Genomic DNA, 21,737 nt, shown 5'->3' on the forward strand with positions numbered 1-21,737 from the left:
TGTAATGGCAAAGAAATAAACCAGACAGGTTTTCTTAGATTTAAACAAGAAAGGTGTAAGTTTATTAACCTTAACACTCTAATTCAGTTAAAATTACTTGAAATATGTGATGCAACCACTCTAGCATGCATACGTGATAAACACACGCAAATAGAGACAGAGGAGAAAGGTTTAAAGTAATAGCTGGAGTTCAGTTACCAGCTTTTGGGTCAAATGTAAAGTCTTGGATTGCAGTTCTCGTTGGGGCCCAGTGCGCACTTTCAAACTTGTTTAGCTGCAGGAGTCTTCTCTCTTGAGTGGCTTCAATGGATCCCCTGGAACTTCATGAGAGCGAGAGAGGGAGACAGGGAAAGACCTTTCTCCTTTGATGTCTTCAAATTGCAGTCTCTTTTCCAACTGCTCTGTGAGCACAATTCAAAACTCCAAGTTGGCCAGCGGGTTAGTCATGTGACTAACCCCTTATTTGGAACAATCCTGTGGTTTGTAGATTTTAAAGTTCTTGGTGGGGGGGGAGGTATAATGCTGTCTGTTACACAGACAAGATGTGGATCACTGTTGCCCAGACCAATTTCTGTTAATTGAAGTAGTGAGCAGTTCCCATTGTCTCTTTTTATTCAACTGTCTTTTAGAATGCAAAACAAGCAGTCAGGTTTCCAGCCAATGTCCTTTTAAACCAAGCTATTTTTCTCAGTCCAGTAACAGTTTAAAATTAATGTTCTATATGACGAAATTAATGTCTCATTTTGGCAGATGTGGTTTTGATGACATGGGTGTAAACCTTTTCGATCAGCTTGGATTTAAACTTGCTGACCCCACCAGAGCACACATTAATGGGATTGATGATGCAGATTATACATGCCAGTATCCTTCCTTATTTACTGGATTTGGGGAGATTAAAGGGTACTGTCATGCTCCTCGCATTGACACAACAATTCAACCAGTTTCATAAAATTTGAGATGGTTGCCATTTGCAGTCCGTGCTGAAGTGTCACAGGAGCTGAAACAACTAGAAGCAGATGTTTTCATTGAGCGAATCGAATCATCGTGGATATCAAATCTAGTCAATGCACGACGCAAAAATGATGAAACTAGATTATGCATTGACCTCAAGGCAGTTAACTAGGCTATCATACCAGACAAGTATCCACTTCCGACAATTCAAGAACCGTCAGCATCATTTCATGACTCCACAGTCTTCACAAGGCTTGATATGTGATGGAATTATCTTCAGATACCTCTAGCAGAACAAAGCCAATATCTTACAGCTTTTGTTACTCAAAGATGTGTTTTAGTACCACAGAATGCCATATGGACTAGGTTCAACACCTAGCACATTCCAGAAGATTGTTTCTTCAGCTCAACCTACTTGATGATGTAATTGTCCACGGACGAGACAAAGCTGAACATGATCAACGATTATCAGCAGTGCTCACTCGACTTGCAAAACATAATTTGATGCTAAACAAGGACAAATGCACATTTGCAGCAACCAAGATTGACTTTCTAGTTTACAGGGTGACTGCAGCTGGACTAAAGCCTACACACGACAACGTTAAAGCTCTTCATGTGTTTCCAACACTGTCTAATGTGAAAGAGTTGGCATCATTTCTAGGTATTACCAACTTTTATCACAAATTTGTTCCTAAGTATGCAGAGATCATGGAGCCTCTTCGGAAGCTACTGCATTAAGATGCTCAGTGGGAATGGACTGTTGCATAGCAATCAGCATTTGAAAAGTTCAAGATGAAGATAGCATCTCTGCCAGTCCTCATGCATTTCAGCCCACATGCAGAAACGTATGTCACAACAGATGTGCCGGAACTGCAATTGGAGCTGTACTCTCACAGTTCGTTAATGGATGTGAACGACCAATAGCTTATGCATCACCCCATTGTCGGAAATGGAATGTAAATATTCTACTGGAGAGTGGGAAGCGCTAGCCTGTATCTATGTATGTGAACATTGGCACATGTATCTTTTTGGTAGAAAGTTTACTCTCCGCACCCAATCACCAAGCTTTGACTACATTATTAGCTACATCAGGATCAGCTCATCAACCTCTATGCATCTACAGATGGTCAGATTGTCTACATCAGAATGACTTCGAGTTGAGTATCTTGCAGGTTCACACAACCGAGTAGCTGATATGCTTAGCCGTAGTACTGTCAGATAGTGTTGGTGATAGCAAAGTAACTTGGTACGTTGAAGACTATTTGATCACTGTGATTTCGTGCGTGAGTGCGAATTTTGTTACATGAGAGGTGTTGGAGACAGTCAGCAGCAGACAACGTACTGCAGCAAGTAAGTCAGTACCTCAAAACTGAGTGGCCTTATGAAATAGGGGAAGAACTGATCCCGTTTAACAGAGTACGCAATTAATTCGCATTGTTTGATGACAACTGTATTGTACGTGGAACTTGAGCAGTTATCCCAAAGGCACTACAGCAACGTGTATTGTATCTTGCTCATGAAAGACATCTGGGTGTTGTTAAGATGAAACAACGATCCCATAAAGCAAGAATAGATCGCTGTTTAGAGTTCATTCGGAACTGTGTAGCTTGTACACTCAGTGAAAAATCTGTTAAACCATGTCCTGTTAAACCTCTGCATCCGACCCCATGGCCAACAAAACCATGGCAACAACTCCAAGTTGATATTTTTCGAGGAGTGCAGGTAGCCTCTAGGAATCAATGTTTTTTGCTTGTTCATGATCTACAGAGCAAATGGCCGGAAATCTCTACAACAAATTCCATTAGATATTCTGGACAAGTTGAACACTAAGAGATAACTTGATGTATATATGTTTGATGTTCAGAATAATTTAATTAAAAAATAATGTATTTAGTCAAAAGGGGAAAAATGTGTTTAATCTGGATTTGATTGTATTAGTCTGTCCACTTATCTCTGTCCACTGTATTTGATTGCTTAAGCCTATGGGTGGAGCTTAAGAGTTTGAAATTGAAACAAAAAAAAGGACAGAGAATGTTCTGAGAAGACATTGTGCTGAGATCTTGTAAGAGCTGAGATTCTTCAAAGTGTTGTATATAATATAGTTGGTGATTTAATACTAGTATGATATCTGCATTGCTCTGAGATAAATCAGATATATCTAATATATCTAGCATAAACAACAGTTGTGGTCTCCTACGTGCACCAACCTGCATGGGAGAACACAAACAGGTGTGGGTTAGGCTGTGAAGATCTCCAAATGCCAACTATGTGTGATGTGGGTCTCCAACATTAATGAGTATGCCGAAGGGAGCCAATCCTCACTCTCTCACGCAGGGATTCCAGTCTCCCTACCCAAAATGGTGTGGCCGCCCTGGGTGCCCACCTGCTCCAAGGCCTATTCTTTAGCAGTGGTGAGAGGGCGCAGATATGGAACACCTCCTACAGTCCAGGCCTTCTCCCTCCTGTTGTGGGCCCTCTTGTCCTGCAAGAGGAAGGATGGAGATAGTAGACCATGGCAGTGAGATCAACATGACAGTTCTGCTAATGTCAGTTCCTCATCCCCTACTGAGGGATCTGATATCTCTGATGCTACTGCCAGCTGTTGGGGAGTTAAGGGGGAGGGAGGCAGGTGAGCTATGAAGGACAGTGGCTTGTGGCCGAGAAGCAGCCATGCATCTGTCAGGATGAGATGAAACCCTAGCCCCTCTGCCATTGCCCCATGTTATGCACCCTCCTGCATAGTCCAGTGCACTCCCCAAAAAGGAGAGTTGTGGAGCACTCACCTTGGCTGAACACAGGAGGTAATTGATTCTTTTTTGACACTGCACCCAGTTCCGGTGGGTGACTCCACAGCTGCTGACCTCCTCTGCCATCTCCACTTAGGTTTGCTTGGTCAGGCGGGAGGACCTCTTCTTGCCATCACTGGGGAAGAGAACCTCCCGTCTTTCACTTGCTGCCTGGAGGAGAATCTGCAGGGAGGCATCACTGAAATGTGGAGCCATCTGGTGTCTGGTCTTGGACATCCTTTGCTGTCCTCCTTGTGGGGTGGGAGGGGGGGATCAGTTGGAGGTTGTTCGGGAATGGCGACCATTTCCAGGCCCATTGCCAGGAGCACACAAAATTCAGCCCTTAGTGCCTGCCTAAAGGTTTTAGACAGTGGAGGAATAAAAGCTGAACGACTGCTAAATGAAGAACTTGCTGAGCATAATCGCTTCCAATAAAAGGACTGGAGAATGTTAAACAACAATTTAGAGCTTAACGAAACCTGTGAAGTACAAGATTAGTTCCTTTGATTCTGAGATGTATCTCAATGTATGTGTAAATATACCCGACAAGTATCAAAGCATGTTGCTTAGTATGCAGCACATCAAATATTGTCTACATGAGCACACTAATTCCTTCGGTATCTGTTTGGCTCAGTTGGTTGCACTCTAAGTCAGGAGGTTGTGGCACAAATACAAAAGCAGAATACTGCAGATGCTGGAAATCTGAAATAAAAACAAAGTGCTGGAAATACTCAACAGGTCAGGCAGCATCTGTGGAGAGAGAAACAAAGATAATGTCTCAGATTGATGACCTTTCACCAATCTCCTCGCTATCAATGCTGTGCTGGCCTGTGGATCAATGAGTAAGAAACAGGTTGGATTCCACTTTCATGAGGAGTGTGCAGAGTTTTGGAAATCCACTTCCACGTTTTCATGGATTTTCTCAAGGCTGTTGAGCCGATAGCTTACGCATTTATCCCCATGTTGAACCGTCTCCAAAACAAGCTGCAAATTCGGTTACATTTGCAATATAGATGAAATCTGAAAACTTCTGCCAGTGTCAGCACAATTACCCACCTAATTTAATATGGATGAAAAAGGTGCTTCAAATAAATAAGGAAGCCCTGAAATTCCTGGGAGATCCCACTGTAACTTCAGCAAACTGCCTAGGAAAATGACAAGATCCCAATTGTGTCAGGTCCCTCTCATTTCCAGGAGTTTCCTGGCTGCCTTGTAAGGGGCAGTACCTGTACCTTAGTCTGCTTCTCACAAGGCAAATAGGGCCAGGGGAAAAGCAGGTGAATCCTGAAACCATGCGTTCCCAGTCCTGATCTTTGGGTGGGATCTGGAGTGTCAGTGGTACACCAGGTGAGTAGACCAGCCTCTACAGGAGTGTGTGCTGGCCATTCTGGTCAGGTCGAAACCTGGCAAGTAGCCGGGACTCCATGAAGAGTCCCCAGATTATTTTGGGAAATGTCTGGAGATCGGCTCCCCTTGTCAAGGTTCTCGAGATAATGACCAGGGCCAGAGAGTGGGGAAGAGGTCTGCAAATGTAAACAAATGTAATAGTGCCACAAACAATGATGAGTTATGTGACACTGTTCAAAGAACAGCAGGGGTGTTGGCCAACAAGTATCCCTCAACCAACAACACCAAAACTAATTTAACTGGTAATTGTTGTTTCCCTCTTCCATTGTTCATTTGAAGTATCTTTCAGCTGGGTACCAGTCTCCATTCTAAGGGTTTGGCTGGGAACCTGTTTCCACAGCTTTGCCCATACTGGCATTAAACCAGTCATTAGGAGGGCTTGGAAGCAATGTGTATTGACTAATCTTTCCTATTTCTAGGACAGCAGCCAGCCTCTGTCAATCCAACAACTACAACTTACATTTATATAGCGCATTTAACGCATTTAAGGTGCTGAACAAGAGCGATATCAATAAAAATATTTTTGATGGTGAGCTGCAGAAAGAGATATCAGGAGAGATGACCCAAATCTTTGTAAAAGCGGTATGAATATCTTAAAGGAGGAGAGAGAGGTAGAGCAGTGGAGAGGTTTAGAGAGGGAATTACAGAGCTTAAGGCCTCAACAGCTGAAAGCAAGTCCCCCAGTAGTGGAGTGATTAAAATTAAGAACGTATAAGAGGCTAGTATTGGCAGGAGCACAGATATCTCAGAGGCTTGTAGGGCTGGAGAAGGTTACAGAGATAGGGAAGGGCGAGGCCATGGTGGAATGAGGATTTAGAAATTGAGGATTTGTCAGACAGGAAGCCAGTAAAGGTCAGCAAGAACAGGGACAATGGTGAATGACATTTGGAGCGAGTCTTGGATCAGCTCAAGTTTATGCATGGTGGAAGCTGGTACGTTGGCCAGAAATGCATTGGAATAGTTAAGTCTACAGGTAAAAAAGCCATGGATAAGGGGGATTCCAGTTATATATCCGAGTTAACCTCAGGAGCTCAAACAGAGGAGACTGCAGAATAAATCTATATCTTGCCACTCTGCATGTATCATCTTTAATTCCAAATACTCCAACAGTCAGGAGTTCAAACTATGAGAGGCCTGTTGACCATGTGTCAACAATGGTCAACGACACACTGTCTGTTCAGGAAATAGAAGTTCCTGATTAATAGAGAAAACAACACTCTTAAGATTTCTAGGTATAATCGTATGGTTCCTGATAAATAGCTAATGAAGAACCTCAGCTCAGACTAAGCTCAGTAATTGGCACCAGGAGATTTGCTGAGATGAATATGAAAATACAAATGTTAACACTGCATAACGCTTGCAATTTAGTCCTTTTATGATGTTTGAATGTATTAAACAGGGCTGGTCTGTCACACACCCAATATAAAGTGTACCTTTCTGACATGGCTTTTCTTTCTGATATAGGTCATCAATGCTGCACTAGCTCTCACTTCATCACCAAAAAGCCAAAGTATCAAAAGCAACATGGAGATGTACAAGAAGGCCTGGGAAAGCCACATCCACCTTCTCACTGAAGCAGTGGATGATATCACCAGCATTGACGACTTCCTTTCCATTTCTGGTAAGAAAGATCCTTCTCCAGTTGGTTATATTGGGATTGACTGTGACTGCTTGATGCTGGCTTATATCCAGTCACTCATATTTGATATAACAGACCTGAAATCTTGAAAGCTTGACAGCTCTTCTGTGGCGTTGCATGTGGTGAGATGAAAGTTTCACTGTTGCTGGGCGGGATTAGGCACTGTGCCATACACATGACAACAACAGCACCAACAACTTACATTTATATTGGGTCTTTAACATAGTAAAACATGTCAAGGGCATTATCAAAAAAAGCTTGACACTGAACTAAGTTAAGGCAGGTCACCGGGGTAAGTTTTAAGGAGCGTCTTAAATGAGGAAGGAGAGACAGAGAGGTTTATGGAGGACATTTCAGAGCTTAGGGCTTTGGCAGCTGAAGGCACGGTCACCAATGGGGAAGTGATTAAAACTGGGGATGCGCAAGAAGCCAGGATTGGAAGAGCGCATCGATGTCGGGGGGTTCTGGGGCTGGAAGCTATTAGAGATAGGGAAGGGCAAGACCATAGAAGGATTTTTAAAACAAGGATGAGGATTTTAAAATCAAAATGTTACTGTACTGGGAGCCAATGTAGGTCAGCGAGCACTGGGGAGATGCATGATTGGGACTTAATGCAAGTTTGGATACGGACAGTGGAGTTTTGGATGAGTTCAAGTTTACCAAGGGGGCAAAGTGGGAGACCAGCCAGGAGTGTATTGAAACAGTCAAGTCTAGAGGTAACAAAGGCATGGATAAGGATTTCAGCAGTAGAGGCAGGGTAGAGATGGACAATGTTAGTCAAGTGGAAGTTGGTGATCTTTGTGGTGGAGAAGATATGGCTTCAGAAGCTCAGATCAGGGTGAAATGCTCTGCGTCAGCCTCAGATAGTGGCCGGAGAAATGGATGGAGTAGGGAACAGAGTTTTGTTGCTTTGGTCTTCCTGATGTTTAATTGGAAGAAATCTCCTCTCATCCAATACTTGATGCCGGACAAACAGTGTGACAAATCAGTTACAGTGGAGGGGTTGAGAGAGGTGTGGGTGAAGTCAAACTGGGTGGCGTCAGCGTATGTGTGAAAACTGATGTGTTTTCGGGTGATGTAGCAGGTAAATGAAAAATAGGAGGGGGCCAAAGATAGATTCTACGGTGACTCCAGAGGTAGAGATGCAGAAGTAAGAAGAGAAGGCCATTGCAGGTGCTTCGATGGCTATCTGGATAGATAGGAATGGAGCCTAGCAAGGGCAGTCCCATCCAGCTGGACAATGGAGGAGAGGTATTGGAGGAGGATGGTGTGGTCAACTGTGCCAAAGGCTGCAGATGGGTCGAAAAGAATGAGGAGAGTATAAAGTATTAAGTGCAAAAGAAAGGGTTAATTCAGAATGCTATTTGGAAGACTGCAGAAGAGGATGCAGGTGCACACTCATAAGAGGAAAATTCAGGTCCAATAATTCATGCACAAAGTGCTAATATCTAGAATGGTCTTCCGGGCTGGGAAGTGAAGACAAAAACTTTCGAATCAGTCATGAAACAGTTGATGCTTTGACTGGGGACAGGAGCTGTAGATTTCTATGGGAAAGTAAAGTAGAAGGGCCAAATGGCATTGCTCATCTATACTTATCTTTGTGATCCCTGTGAACTCCTTCTTCTTTATCATGTTGCTTACCTTAGATAAGGTTTAAAAGTTCCTGATTTACTGTGTTTTGATGGCTTTGTTTACAGAAAGAGAAAGCACATTCCATTGCTCCCTTGATTTTAACAATGACTTCCCAGCTGTTGATGAAGTAATGTCTCAAACCTTTCTCATTGCTGGGTGTTAGAGTGGAATTGACTAAAATGAACCACTTGATGCTCCGGTCTGTTCCAATCATCAAAAGGTTTATTTTACACCGGTGGGGAGTAAGACGCTGGGCTTACCATGTGCTTCTCCACTGAACAAAGGAAAATCCACAACAGATATACAGTTACTCAGTCCATCCCGACTGGACACAATCCAATCATAATGGTTATTGATTACATACATTACATTCATTACCAATAAAATTACTAATTAGTAATCATCTGGTTGTGGGGATAGCTCTTGGTATGCCCCTGACCATCTCAGGATGTTTACCAAACCCCCTTGTCAACTATCCTTGAGTCTTCACAATGAATCTTTCTACCTTTGTCAGGCCCAGCTTTCCTAGCTGCTTTGTGCACTCTGCAATTAGACAGAGCAGCTGTCTTATGCACTGATATGAGGGGCCCTCTTTGGTCAGCCTAATTGCCTGTGCTAAGCAGTACCATGCTCAAGGTTGCAAACTAATTAACTTGTCCTACAATGCCTTGGGTAAATACTCCATTTTGTAACAATATGTGGCTACACTTTCATCTTGTATATATGTGTATATTTATTTAGCTGCATTGGCCACAATTTTTCCTCCTACAATCCCCCCTTTCAGTAAAGGACTACCCCTAGTCCTATTAACCGACATACCTACTTTATCATTCCCGTTTTAACCCCGTCCAGTGTTCCCTGCCTCTACGTGCTGGCCAGTCATGTGTTTTCAGGAATCCCGGTCACTTAAATCAAATCAATATGTCCCAAATTATCATGTCCCTTTGAGGTTAACCAGTGTTGTTCCTTTACCAAAGCCTTTGCTTCCTTTCGCATGGTATATCGTCAGCATGATCTACAAGCCAATATTCCCCAGGTGAGAGCCAGTACCAATTGCACTCCCACCAACACGTGTGAAATTATCCTGATCCAAGGGTGAATATTGACGTTCATCCCCCAAATACCAAATTCTTTCCCGCCAGCTTGTACTTCGAAGTTCCCGTTCAGTATGTTCCTTGAGAACCTTTAACTTTCTTTTTAACTGATGGTAAAGCTTCACTGAGTGACCTACTTTGTCCCGTAATCCCCTCAATTCTTCATCTAGGTGTGGGATTGGGGCTTGCTCTGACTCTTTATAATCCTGGAGCTGATCATGGAATTGATCAATTGCATTAATGGTTTCCAGCCCCCGCTGTTGGATATAAACTATCTGGGCTCGTCCTATAGTGACTGGTCGTTGAGGGGTAAAACAGAAGTCCTGGGTATGATATGGGACAGAGTAAACCTCCGTAGCAGTATGATGTTTCAGTGGTGGACATGCAGTACTTTCCATTTCCCTGGTAACCCGACCTTGCAAAGTCTCTGTCAGATAATATCGGAGGGAGGTATTGCCCTGTCGATCCAATCTGGTACCTCCCCCCTTTGGAGCTGATCGAGGTTGTGTCTCATTTGCTCCACCATCCACATCCTATAAGCGTGGCAGAATTGTCCCTGCCGGGTCTGACGTCCTAAGTGATTAATAGTCTTGGCATGGGCCTCCAGCACTGCTATTCTAATTGTATTTCTATTGTTCTCTGCCAACAGACCTGTTTGATTGGGCCCCCTCAGCTTGAATTATGAGCTCCCTTATAACCCTTCAGAGTCGTTCAACATTCTAATTTACCCCTTGTGTATCTAAAGAATTGATTAAAGATGTCTCAGTATTGATCCCTATTACTTCATCATTTAATATTTTTTCCTCTTGTATCTATGAAATGGGTTACGCCCCCTTAACCTTGTCGCCCCTGTGGATTCAGCAGCTTGTTGCAATATTCCAGTGGCTAACGTACTATACATATTCTTAGCCTGTTCTGAACAATACTCTGGCATCCGGATACCTGAGACATTGATCAACACAGGCACAATTTCATGTTTTACATTATCATACAACACTTCCCCTGGGCTCGATGTACCCACACACATCCATGTTCCCTTCAACTTTTCTTATCATCTGTTGCCTAATCGGAGAGGCACAAACAATTTCAAAGACACAGCTCTCAGATACCCCTCCCCCTTTCTGTCTGGTCACGCAGTTAGCACGGTCTTCTGTGGAGCACTGTACACATACTGCATCTTTGCCCGGATTCACTGTATGCCATGCATTCAAGTAGGTTCGGTCCCTGTTTGGATCTTTACAGTTCCCATCCAACATGTTGTACAATGCCCCATAGTTCATATAATCCATATTACTACTCCTTTCATTAATCCGTTGTGCATCCATTACCGAGTCTTTGTTCTTCCTCTCCAGATATTAGCATCAGGCCCCACAGCCACTGCAGTCCCGTTCCTTCCCATTCTCCACTAGTGGTTATATCTGTAATTTAAACACACTGCCCTGGTGGTCACCAGGTGTTAGTACTTGTGCATGTTGTGAGTATCCCCTGATGAGGGATGAATGTCTACCTGTGGGGACCTAACACGTCCTGGGGAATCCAGGAGTTAATTTATATTCTTATCATCTCTACTCTTTCAAAATTATCTATATGGTCCCGTCGTGCTCAGGCTTCATTCCCCACAATCCTTGCCCAGTTAGTAGCTCATCTAATAATAATCCAAATGCCTATCAATACTACCAGTATTCCCAGCCTCCCGAGTAGTCTATTCTCAAGTATATTCTTCCATTCCCGGTATCTCTTTGCGTACCAGGTGGTGTTTATTTCGGGATCTGTCATTTGCTGTTGTCTTTATATACCTTCAGTTGGGACCAAAGTTTCCATCGGCCCTTCCCTTTACCATTACTTTGTCTCCCACAACAGGCACCTTTGTCTGTTCCTCTTTCATGTATGTTTCTATAGAACTTGCTGCCTCAGCTCATGCAGTTGTCTGCACAACCCCTTCAAAAATCTTTTCACCCTTTCTCTTGCGGGTCCTATTTCTTCACTACTTCTTACAACATCCCCTGGCAACCTTGCCGCTGTTCCTGTCATTACTAAGGTGTTTAATTTATCCAGCGGTGGTAGTAGAAGCAGGTACATTAGGGACATTTAAGCGACTCTTGGATAGGTACATGGATGATAGTCGAATGAAGGGTATGTAGGTAGTTTGATCTTAGAGTAGGTTAAAGGTTCGGCACAACATCGTGGGCCGAAGGGCCTGTACTGTGCTGTACTGTTCTATGTTCTATGTCCTAAAGTCATTTTCTCTATGTGAGTTGTCTCACTGCACTGGCTGCATTAACCATTTCATGCCATGCTGTTTCTCAAGTCAGTAAACATATTTGAGACCCGTTCGTCAGTGCATTTCACCATGCATTTTGCATGTTAGTTGCTCTGCATGCAACAAATCACATATGCACACTTACACTGGTATCCCAGTGTCATGCACATGTTCTCAACTCTCAGGTGATCTTATCAAAAGATCAAAAATGGCCAGACTTTCAAAGGTTACTCTCTTAAAAACTTATATCTCCAAGAGAAAACTATCAATTGCCAGTCTTATCTACATTTTCCTGACTTTCACTGGAAAATTCTCGGCTTCTTGGAAATTTCACACGATATTAATTTAGCTGTTTGAATTCTAATTTCACCATTTGTTTATCCCCAGAATTCCTTTATTAGCTCTTGCATCAGCCAGATCTAATTGTCAATTCCCATTAATTATAATTCTATTTCATTTTGAGCCCTGGAGAACCTTTACAATCAATATTCATAATTCCTTCAAACAGAAATCAAACATTTCCATTTGATTCCAGGCATTACTATATATTGTTTTTTTTTTACCTTAGATGACATTTTAATTCCTTAAATAACTTGCCAAATTAAACTGAATTTTCGACATCTCAGATTATTCCAAATTCAAATAACAGTAAATTTCCCTTTGAATGCTTTAAATAACCACTCCTATCAATTTAATTTTGTTTATCGATTCCAATTTCTTTCGTCCAAACTTGGTGATATTGTATTTTTTTTGACATTAAAGACAGAAGTGCTTGCAACTGTTTCTCCTTCTCAAGCACTTTGTCTCATTGATAAAGATAGCTGCAGCAAGGTTAATTTCTTTGCTTGTCTCCAAGGGGGCAGAGCAATGCATTCTCAGCTGTGTCGCTTTACGTAACCTTTTTTTCCTTTTCAAAAAGAACTGAACTCCATTTAAACGATTTTTAACATCCTTAGGATTTTAAAACAACAAAATCTTTAGTAACATTATCAACTTCAAAGGAAACCATCTCCATCAGGAAAGACAGCATTTTAGATTAAATTCCAATTGTTTCCAAACTTTTAGCATCTTTTGTAAGAGATTTCTAGTCCAAGGATTTTTATACGACCAAGATGATTCCAAATTCTGGTTCACGTCAATAAACATTTAAAAGTTTTCCTCAACTTAACAGGTTAGTTAACCTTAACAGTTTAAATTTAATTCAGACTTATTAACTTATAATACTTATTAACTACACACAGAACAGAATCGCACGCGCTTTTTTAAAAAGATAGGTAAATTACGTCACTTTTCTTGTTCTTTCTTCAGGCGCCTTTTCAAATGACTGTAATAAAACCAAAAACTAAAGAAAAAGTTATTTAACATTCTTAAAACAAAAGACTTAACACCAGCTTCTTAAACGAACTTTAATCTTTCCCATATCTCCTTTGCTTATCCTCTCTCCCTTAAAACAATATCCAATGTTTTTGACATTTGCTACTTAAAAACAGTCAGTAAAACATGTCTTCAAGTTTAGACTGCAAAATAAAGCGATAGCAGAGTTTCCAATTAAAGCAATGTTTTAAACTTCAAATCGGATTTCTGCCAAATATCTTCAGACCTTCAAGGCTGAAGCTTATGTCTTAGAAAATTGTTCATTGCCTTTTCACAGTTGCAAAACCAACTTAAAAAAAAAGTAAAACTTTAACTTAATATATAATTCAAGTTTATATCCCATTCCTGGGTGCACAATCTTAAATTGAAATGAACACACTCAACAATCACTTTTCACACTCATTCAGCTCTAAACAACTTAATAGACCCATGCTTTCAAAATTAAAGCCAGACAACAAAGAGTGAACAACAGTCAGTTCTACAGAACACAAGTTCTACAGAACACAAGTTCTACAGAACACAAGCTGTACATCCCAGGGACATTCTATTAACTCGTGGACGCTTTCAACATTCACACATTCAATCAAAGCCACAGTAATTTGTTTTTACTCTAAAACATAGTCTTTTAAGTCACTCTGCCATAAACTTAGTGAATGTTTTTTTTCTTTTTGTCACCACTCCCTTTGTTTTGCGGCAGGGTCGTGGGGATTCTAATTAGATTTAATCATCTTATCAATAAGTTTCTTATTCTTAACTGCCAAATGACACATAAGGGAACCCTCTGGTCCCCGCTCAAGCTCTGCTTGCTCATTGGCCGTACCTGGGTAGGATCAGCACCGTTTTTTAGTCTACTCTCAGAGGACCGCCTGTTAGTCTACTCTCAGAGGTCCTTGACTTGTAGTAGCTAACCCCAACGTGACTCGTCGTGAACCATTCACTCTCAGAGGTCTGCAATTTGTAGTAACTATTTACTCTCAGAGGTCCGTAACTTGTAGAGAGCAATTTATTCTCAGTGGTCCATGACTAGTAGTGAACTAACCCCAGTACGACTTGTAATGAACTGTCAACTCTGCCGACTATCGGGTCACAAACCTGTCACAACTTTACAACAAACTTATGGTAACTCATACAATACCCGATAACGTGTTCTAACGAGCTGCCTACCACCGTATGGTGACTGGTCAGACCCCTCTACAATTTGGATATCCTAGTCGCTGAACACTACCACCCGGTCCTGGGAGAATGAATAAACATACTCACCTGGTACTCTATCAATGGTGGGCGCCCTTCGATATCCTGTTCATCCCAAGTTCAGAATCAGGCTCTGGCCAACTCTCCCTTGGCCCCTTATCCTGGCTGTCACGTGGGACTAAGTCCTCTTAATTCAGGCTCAGGCGCGGGGTTACAGAAGAGCTGATTTACACCTGATCCTGCCAACTACGCCAATTGTTAGAGTGGAATTGACTAAAATGAACCACTTGATGCTCAGGTCTCTTCCAATCGTCAAAAGGTTTATTTTACACCGGTGGGGAGTAAGACGCTGGGCTTACCATGCACTTCTCCACTGAACAAAGGAAAATCCACAACGAATATGCAGTTACTCAGCCCATCCCGGCTGGACACAATCCAATCATAACGGTTATTGATTACATATATTACATTCATTACCAATAAAATTACTAATTAGTAATCGTGGTTGTGGGGATAGCTCTTGGTACGCCCCTGACCATCTCAGGATGTTTACCAAACCCCCTTGTCAACTATCCTTGAGTCTTCACAATGAATCTTTCTACCTTTGTCAGGCCTGCTTTCCTAGCTGCTTTGTGCACTCTGCAATTAGACAGAGCAGCTGTCTTATGTACTGATATGAGGGGCCCTCTTTGGTCAGCCTAATTGCCTGTGCTAAGCAGTACCATGCTCAAAGCTGCAAACCAATTAACTTGTCCCACAATGCCTTGGGTAAATATTCCATTTTGTAACAATATGTGGCTACACTTTCATCTTGTATATATGTGTATATTCATTTAGCTGCATCGGCCACAGTTTTTAAATACAATAGGCTGACCAAAGAGGTATTGGTAATGAATGTAATGTATGACAGTGATACTGTTGTGGGAGTTGTGGTCTGCTAGCTCAATCAAGCTCTTTATTCAGCTTCCAGTGATTGTTCTGGCAATACCATAAACCCAACCTTTAGGCTGAAAGACAGGCCATTTTAGTAGAGACATCTCAGACTCACCACTGGTTAGGTAAATGTAATAATTACCTTAATTTGTAATTATTATCGCATATTAAATCACCATAAAATAGTGCTTTTATAGCCACCTGAGAATATGACACCTTTAATGCCTTTCAAAGAGCAACTTTACAAATATACAGTGTGGAGGTGGAAACGGGTATCAGTTAAATGAAGGATGAGGCTCCACTTCAAGGACATGCATTTTGAAAAAAAGCAAAATACTGCAAGTGCTGGAAATCTGAAATAAAAACAGAAAATGCTGGAAATACTCACCAGGTCTGGTGACATCTGTGGAGAAAGAAGTTAACATTTCAGGACTGTGACCTTTCAGCAGAACTGGCAAAGGTTAGAAATGTTTTAAGCAAGTGAAGTGGGGGTGGGGGGGAGAGAACAAAAGGGAAGGTGTGTGATCGGGCAGAGAGCAGGAGAGATTAATCCCTCATACACATACACACACAAATACTCACACATGCACACCAGATACAAACACATACATCAGACACACACATGCACACACTCATGCGTGCACGCACACATGCCATTGGGTTAGCTCAGGACACATAGCTGCACTCTCAATTCCCATATGAGTGATGGATACTGATAGAGTAAATAAGGATAAGAGATGCTAGCAAGTGAATTTTATGCTAGGAACCAACCTCTAGCTGGAGTTAAAGCTCTCGGCAGTGGGGAGAAAGCTGCCTGAACCAGTGTAGACCCCAGAGAGATCTGTACCATGGAATATGGCACACATCCAACAATTGTGGGGAATGCTTTGATTGGGTGAGGGAACAGAAAATGGGACAATTATAAATGAACTGCTCTGAGCTAATGGGGTCATTCTGATTATTTTTAAGTTTATGTTTGCTTTGACTTAATTATCAATCTGCCATCAAGCTAGCCTGTAAACCAAAGGTACATAAACCTGAAGATGTCTCATTTTGTGGCTCTAATATATTACATTCAGTATGAGTCTACAGTTCCACTCATTCCATAGCTCAGGGCACTGCTGTCAGAGCTGCTTTATTGTAATGTGTTCACAGTGCTGAGGACAATCAATATGGTTTAGAAATTCACAGTTGCAATAACTTACAGCATTTTTTTGTGTCAGTTCCTTCTCCTTGGCACTTAAAAGATTTATAATTTCGCAAAATATTGCCATGGATTGAAATGAATCGTGACTGTATCCTTGTTTTAAGCATTTAACAAAAAAGCTTATGTTATTCAGCCCTCATTAAATTGCAAGGTTTGTTTCCACCATGGTCTTAAGCTGTTTCTCATAGTAACGCACAAGGGTGCATTTTCAGAGTGCCTTCCTGTGCCAAAGCCCATGGCCCTCTATGAAGAAATTGGGTGCAGGCTGGCAGATTTAACAGGATGAAAAATGCACGGTGTCCTTTATTTTGTACTTTCTATCAATGGCCAGACAGGTACCAGGTGAGAGCTCAGCCTGCTGGGATTGTTGACCTTAGGGCAGAGAAGGATAAGGGGAGATTTAATGGAGGTGTTCAAAATTATGTAGGGTTTTGATAAAGTAATTAAGGAAAAATTACAGTAACTTTGAAAAGGCATTTGGATAAATGCTCGAAGGGGAAAAAATTCCAGGGTTGTGGGGTAAAAACAGGGGAGTGGGATTAATTGGCTAACCCTCTCAAAGAGCCGCGACAGACACAATGGGCCGAATGGCCTCCTTCTGTGCTGTCGGATTCTATGGTAATTCTGGTTCAGATTCTAACTCTGGAGGGGTAGGTTATAACCTGTGTTGGAAACTTACCGAGAGCTGTAGAAATCAGGTTCCAAGCTATTGTAACTCCTGGACCTCATGAACATTCTACCATTCCACTCCTGCCGGAAACAACAGGAAGTGGAAGGGAAGCTGCTGCTGGCCTCCTACATATTGGATGACCCAGTTGGCTATACCAAAATAGAGATAAGGGGAGGATCCAGTCGGGTCTCACAATAGGAAATGGTAGGGTGGGGGGTAGTCTGCAACAGGGCAGGCCTAAATATTCCGACAAGTAGTGGAGGTGCATTTCTCCTTCCTCTTAGTCTCATAAAGGAAAATAAAAATCAATTCTTTCATTGCCTCTACTCATCCTGATTCATGCCTCACTTGCTTCAGTCTGGCGGCTTCTCTGTTCTGCCCTCAGTTCAAATGATGTCAGGGTTTGAATGACATCTTTAGACCCTGATCTGACTATTTAAAGAAGGACCCCGCTGGCACTGGGCAGATGACTTAGGTGCCCATCCAGAAGCCTGCATAGAAAGCACGAAAGGGCATAATTCTAGCAGCACAAGATTGGGTAAGACTTTAACTGCCACCTGTCTAGTACCTGCCGGGTGAGGAAGGTTAAATTCTCCCCCACTAAGCATCCATAGGAATATAGGACTTAGGAGCAGGAATAGGCCATTCAGCCCTTCGAGCTTGCTCGCCATTCAATAAGATCATGGCTGATCTGGTTGTGGTTTCACTCCACTTTCCTGTCTTCCCCCATAACCCTTGACTCCCTTGTCTATCAAAAATCTACCTAACTCAGTTTGAATAAATTCAATGACCCAGCCTCCACTGCTTTCTGGGGAAGAGAATTCCACAGACTAAAAACAATTCTCCTCATTTCAGACTTAAAAGGGAGATCCCTAATTTTTAAACTGTGTCCCTAGTTCTAGTCTCCCCCACAAGAGGAAACATCCTCCCAGTATCCACTCTATAAGGTTTCTCAGGATCTTATAAGTTTTAATAAGATCACCTCTCATTCTTCTAAACTCCAATGGGCATAGGCCCAACCTGTTCAACCTTCCTTCACAAGATAAGCCCTTCATACCAGGAATTAGTTGAGTGAACCTTCTCTGAACTGCTTCCAATGCAATTGTATCCTTTTCCAAATAAGGAGACCAAAACTGTACACGGTACTCCTGATGTGGGGTTGGATCATGTGCTTGGCCCAATGCCGGGTGCTATGATGGGGGTGGGGGTGGGGGGGACAGAGAACCCAAGCAGCAGCGGCCACTGACGGGCCTGATCATCACGGGGACGGGGAAGCTCCGGGGCAACACCTTGCCATTCTGCGACAGGACATGAGAAGAAATATTTAAGATATCGCTTTGCATAAATTTCAATGTCATGCCCCGTGATCTTCGCATCCATTCCCGATCTTCAGCTCAATGTGCAGCACTTGCGCGTCCTCACTTTCCTGTCCACAAGAAGCTGGTGCCACTGAGGAGTGGATGGGATCAACTCTGCTTTCTGTGTAGGGGGGAGGTGGCGAGAGAAGGGGGCAACTCTGCATTCTGTGTATAGATTGGGGATGGGGGGCAGAGGGCGAATGTATTCTGTGTATAGATGGAGAAAGGGGGCAACTTGGTATTCTGTGCATAGATGGGGAAAGTGGGCAAGTATGTATTCTGTGTATAGATGGGGGGGGGGAAGGGGTCAACTGTGTTCTGAGCATAGATGGAGGAAAGGGGGCAACTCTGTATATAGTTTATAGATGGAGGGCAGAGGTCAACTCGGCATTTTGTTCATAGATGAGGGGTAAAGGTGTCAAATTTGATTTTTGCAGAGAGATGGGGGAAAGGGGGAAACTGTGCTTTCAGTGCACAAATGAGGGGAAGGGGGCAACTCTGCATTCTGTGTATTCAGGGGGCAGGGGGCAACGCTGCATTCTGTGTAGAGACGGGGGGAAGGGGTGAAAAGTGCATGTTATTTATAGATGTGGGGTGGGGAAAGGGTGAACTCTGCATTAGTTTATAGTTAAGGGAGGAAAGGGGAACTCTGCATTTGGTTTATTGATGGGGAAGGAGTGAAATCTGTATTTTGTTTATTGATGCTGAAGGAGTGAACTCTGTATTTTGTTTATTGATGGTGAAGGAGTGAAGTCTGCATTTTGTTTATTGATGGTGAAGGAGTGAACTCTGTATTTTGTTTATTGATGGTGAAGGAGTGAACTCTTTATTTTGTTTATTGATGGTGAAGGAGTGATCTCTGTATTTTGTTTATTGATGGTGAAGGAGTGAACTCTGTACTTTGTTTATTGATGGTGAAGGAGTGAACTCTGTATTTTGTTTATTGATGATGAGGAAGTGAACTCTGTATTTTGTTTATTGATGGTGAAGGAGTGAACTCTGTATTTTGTTTATTGATGATGAAGGAGTGAACTCTGTATTTTGTTTATTGATGATGAAGGAGTGAACTCTGTATTTTGTTTATTGATGATGAAGGAGTGAACTCTGTATTTTGTTTATTCATGATGAGGAAGTGAACTCTGTATTTTGTTTATTGATGATGAAGGAGTGATCTCTGTATTTTGTTTATTGATGGTGAAGGAGTGAACTCTGTATTTTGTTTATTGATGATGAAGGAGTGAACTCTGTATTTTGTTTATTGATGGGGAAGGAGTGAACTCTGTATTTTGTTTCTTGATGGTGATGGAGTGAACTCTGTATTTTGTTTATTGATGGTGAAAGAGTGAACTCTGCATTTTGTTTACTGATGGTGAAGGAGTGAACTCTGTATTTTGTTTATTGATGGTGAAGGAGTGAACTCTGTATTTTGTTTATTGATGGTGAAGGAGTGAACTCTGTATTTTGTTTATTGATGGTGAAGGAGTGAAGTCTGCATTTTGTTTATTGATGGTGAAGGAGTGAACTCTTTATTTTGTTTATTGATGGTGAAGGAGTGATCTCTGTATTTTGTTTTTTGATGGTGAAGGAGTGAACTCTGTATTTTATTTATTTATGTGGTGAAGCAGTGAACTCTATTTTGTTTTTTGATGGTAAAGGAGAGAACTATTTATTTTGTTTATTGATGGTGAAGGAGTGAACTCTGTATTTTGTTCATTGATGGTGAAGGAGTGATCCCTGTATTTTGTTTATTTATGTGGTGAAGCAGTGAATTCTATTTTGTTTTTTGATGGTAAAGGAGGGAACTCTTTATTTTGTTTATTGATGGTGAAGGAGTGAACTCTGTATTTTGTTTATTGATGGGAAAGGAGTGAATTCTATGTTGTTTGTTGATGTGGTGAAGGAGTGAACTCTGTATTTTGTTTATTGATGGTGAAGGAGTGAAATCTGTATTTTGTTTATTGATGGTGAAGGAGTGAACTCTTTATTTTGTTTATTGATGGTGAAGGAGTGATCTCTGTATTTTGTTTATTGATGGTGAAGGAGTGAACTCTGTACTTTGTTTATTGATGGTGAAGGAGTGAACTCTGTATTTTGTTTATTGATGATGAGGAAGTGAACTCTGTATTTTGTTTATTGATGGTGAAGGAGTGAACTCTGTATTTTGTTTATTGATGGTGAAGGAGTGAACTCTCTATTTTTTTATTGATGGTGAAGGAGTGAACTCTCTATTTTTTTATTGATGGTGATGGAGTGAACTCTCTATTTTGTTTATTGATGGTGAAGGAGTGAACTCTGTTATTTGTTTATTGATGGTGAAGGAGTGAACTCTCTATTTTTTTATTGATGCTGAAGGAGTGAACTCTGTATTTTGTTTATTGATGGTGAAGGAGTGAAGTCTGCATTTTGTTTATTGATGGTGAAGGAGTGAACTCTGTATTTTGTTTATTGATGGTGAAGGAGTGAACTCTTTATTTTGTTTATTGATGGTGAAGGAGTGATCTCTGTATTTTGTTTATTGATGGTGAAGGAGTGAACTCTGTACTTTGTTTATTGATGGTGAAGGAGTGAACTCTGTATTTTGTTTATTGATGATGAGGAAGTGAACTCTGTATTTTGTTTATTGATGGTGAAGGAGTGAACTCTGTATTTTGTTTATTGATGATGAAGGAGTGAACTCTGTATTTTGTTTATTGATGATGAAGGAGTGAACTCTGTATTTTGTTTATTGATGGTGAAGGAGTGAACTCTTTATTTTGTTTATTGATGGTGAAGGAGTGATCTCTGTATTTTGTTTATTGATGGTGAAGGAGTGAACTCTGTATTTTGTTTGTTGATTATGAGGAAGTGAACTCTGTATTTTGTTTATTGATGGTGAAGGAGTGAACTCTGTATTTTGTTTATTGATGGTGAAGGAGTGAACTCTGTATTTTGTTTATTGATGATGAGGAAGTGAACTCTGTATTTTGTTTATTGATGGTGAAGGAGTGAACTCTGTATTTTGTTTATTGATGATGAAGGAGTGAACTCTGTATTTTGTTTATTGATGAAGAAGGAGTTAACTCTGTATTTTGTTTATTGATGGTGAAGGAGTGAACTCTTTATTTTGTTTATTGATGGTGAAGGAGTGATCTCTGTATTTTGTTTATTGATGGTGAAGGAGTGAACTCTGTATTTTGTTTATTGATGATGAAGGAGTGAACTCTGTATTTTGTTTATTGATGATGAGGAAGTGAAC

The 21,737-nt window shown here is 41.5% G+C and overlaps 1 protein-coding gene across 1 annotated transcript in view; it reads left to right on the forward strand.

Annotated features, from left to right (window-relative positions):
- LOC137380511 (catenin alpha-3-like) overlaps positions 1 to 21,737 on the forward strand; it is a 2,550,805-nt gene that overhangs the window by 1,634,363 nt on the left and 894,705 nt on the right. Inside the window, exon 13 of the mRNA XM_068052420.1 lies at positions 6,609 to 6,765. Coding sequence (XP_067908521.1) covers positions 6,609 to 6,765 — 157 coding nt within the window. The remainder of the gene's footprint in view (positions 1 to 6,608; positions 6,766 to 21,737) is intronic.

Source organism: Heterodontus francisci, chromosome 20 (genome assembly GCF_036365525.1).
Source record: "Heterodontus francisci isolate sHetFra1 chromosome 20, sHetFra1.hap1, whole genome shotgun sequence".
Classification (NCBI taxonomy): domain Eukaryota; kingdom Metazoa; phylum Chordata; class Chondrichthyes; order Heterodontiformes; family Heterodontidae; genus Heterodontus; species Heterodontus francisci.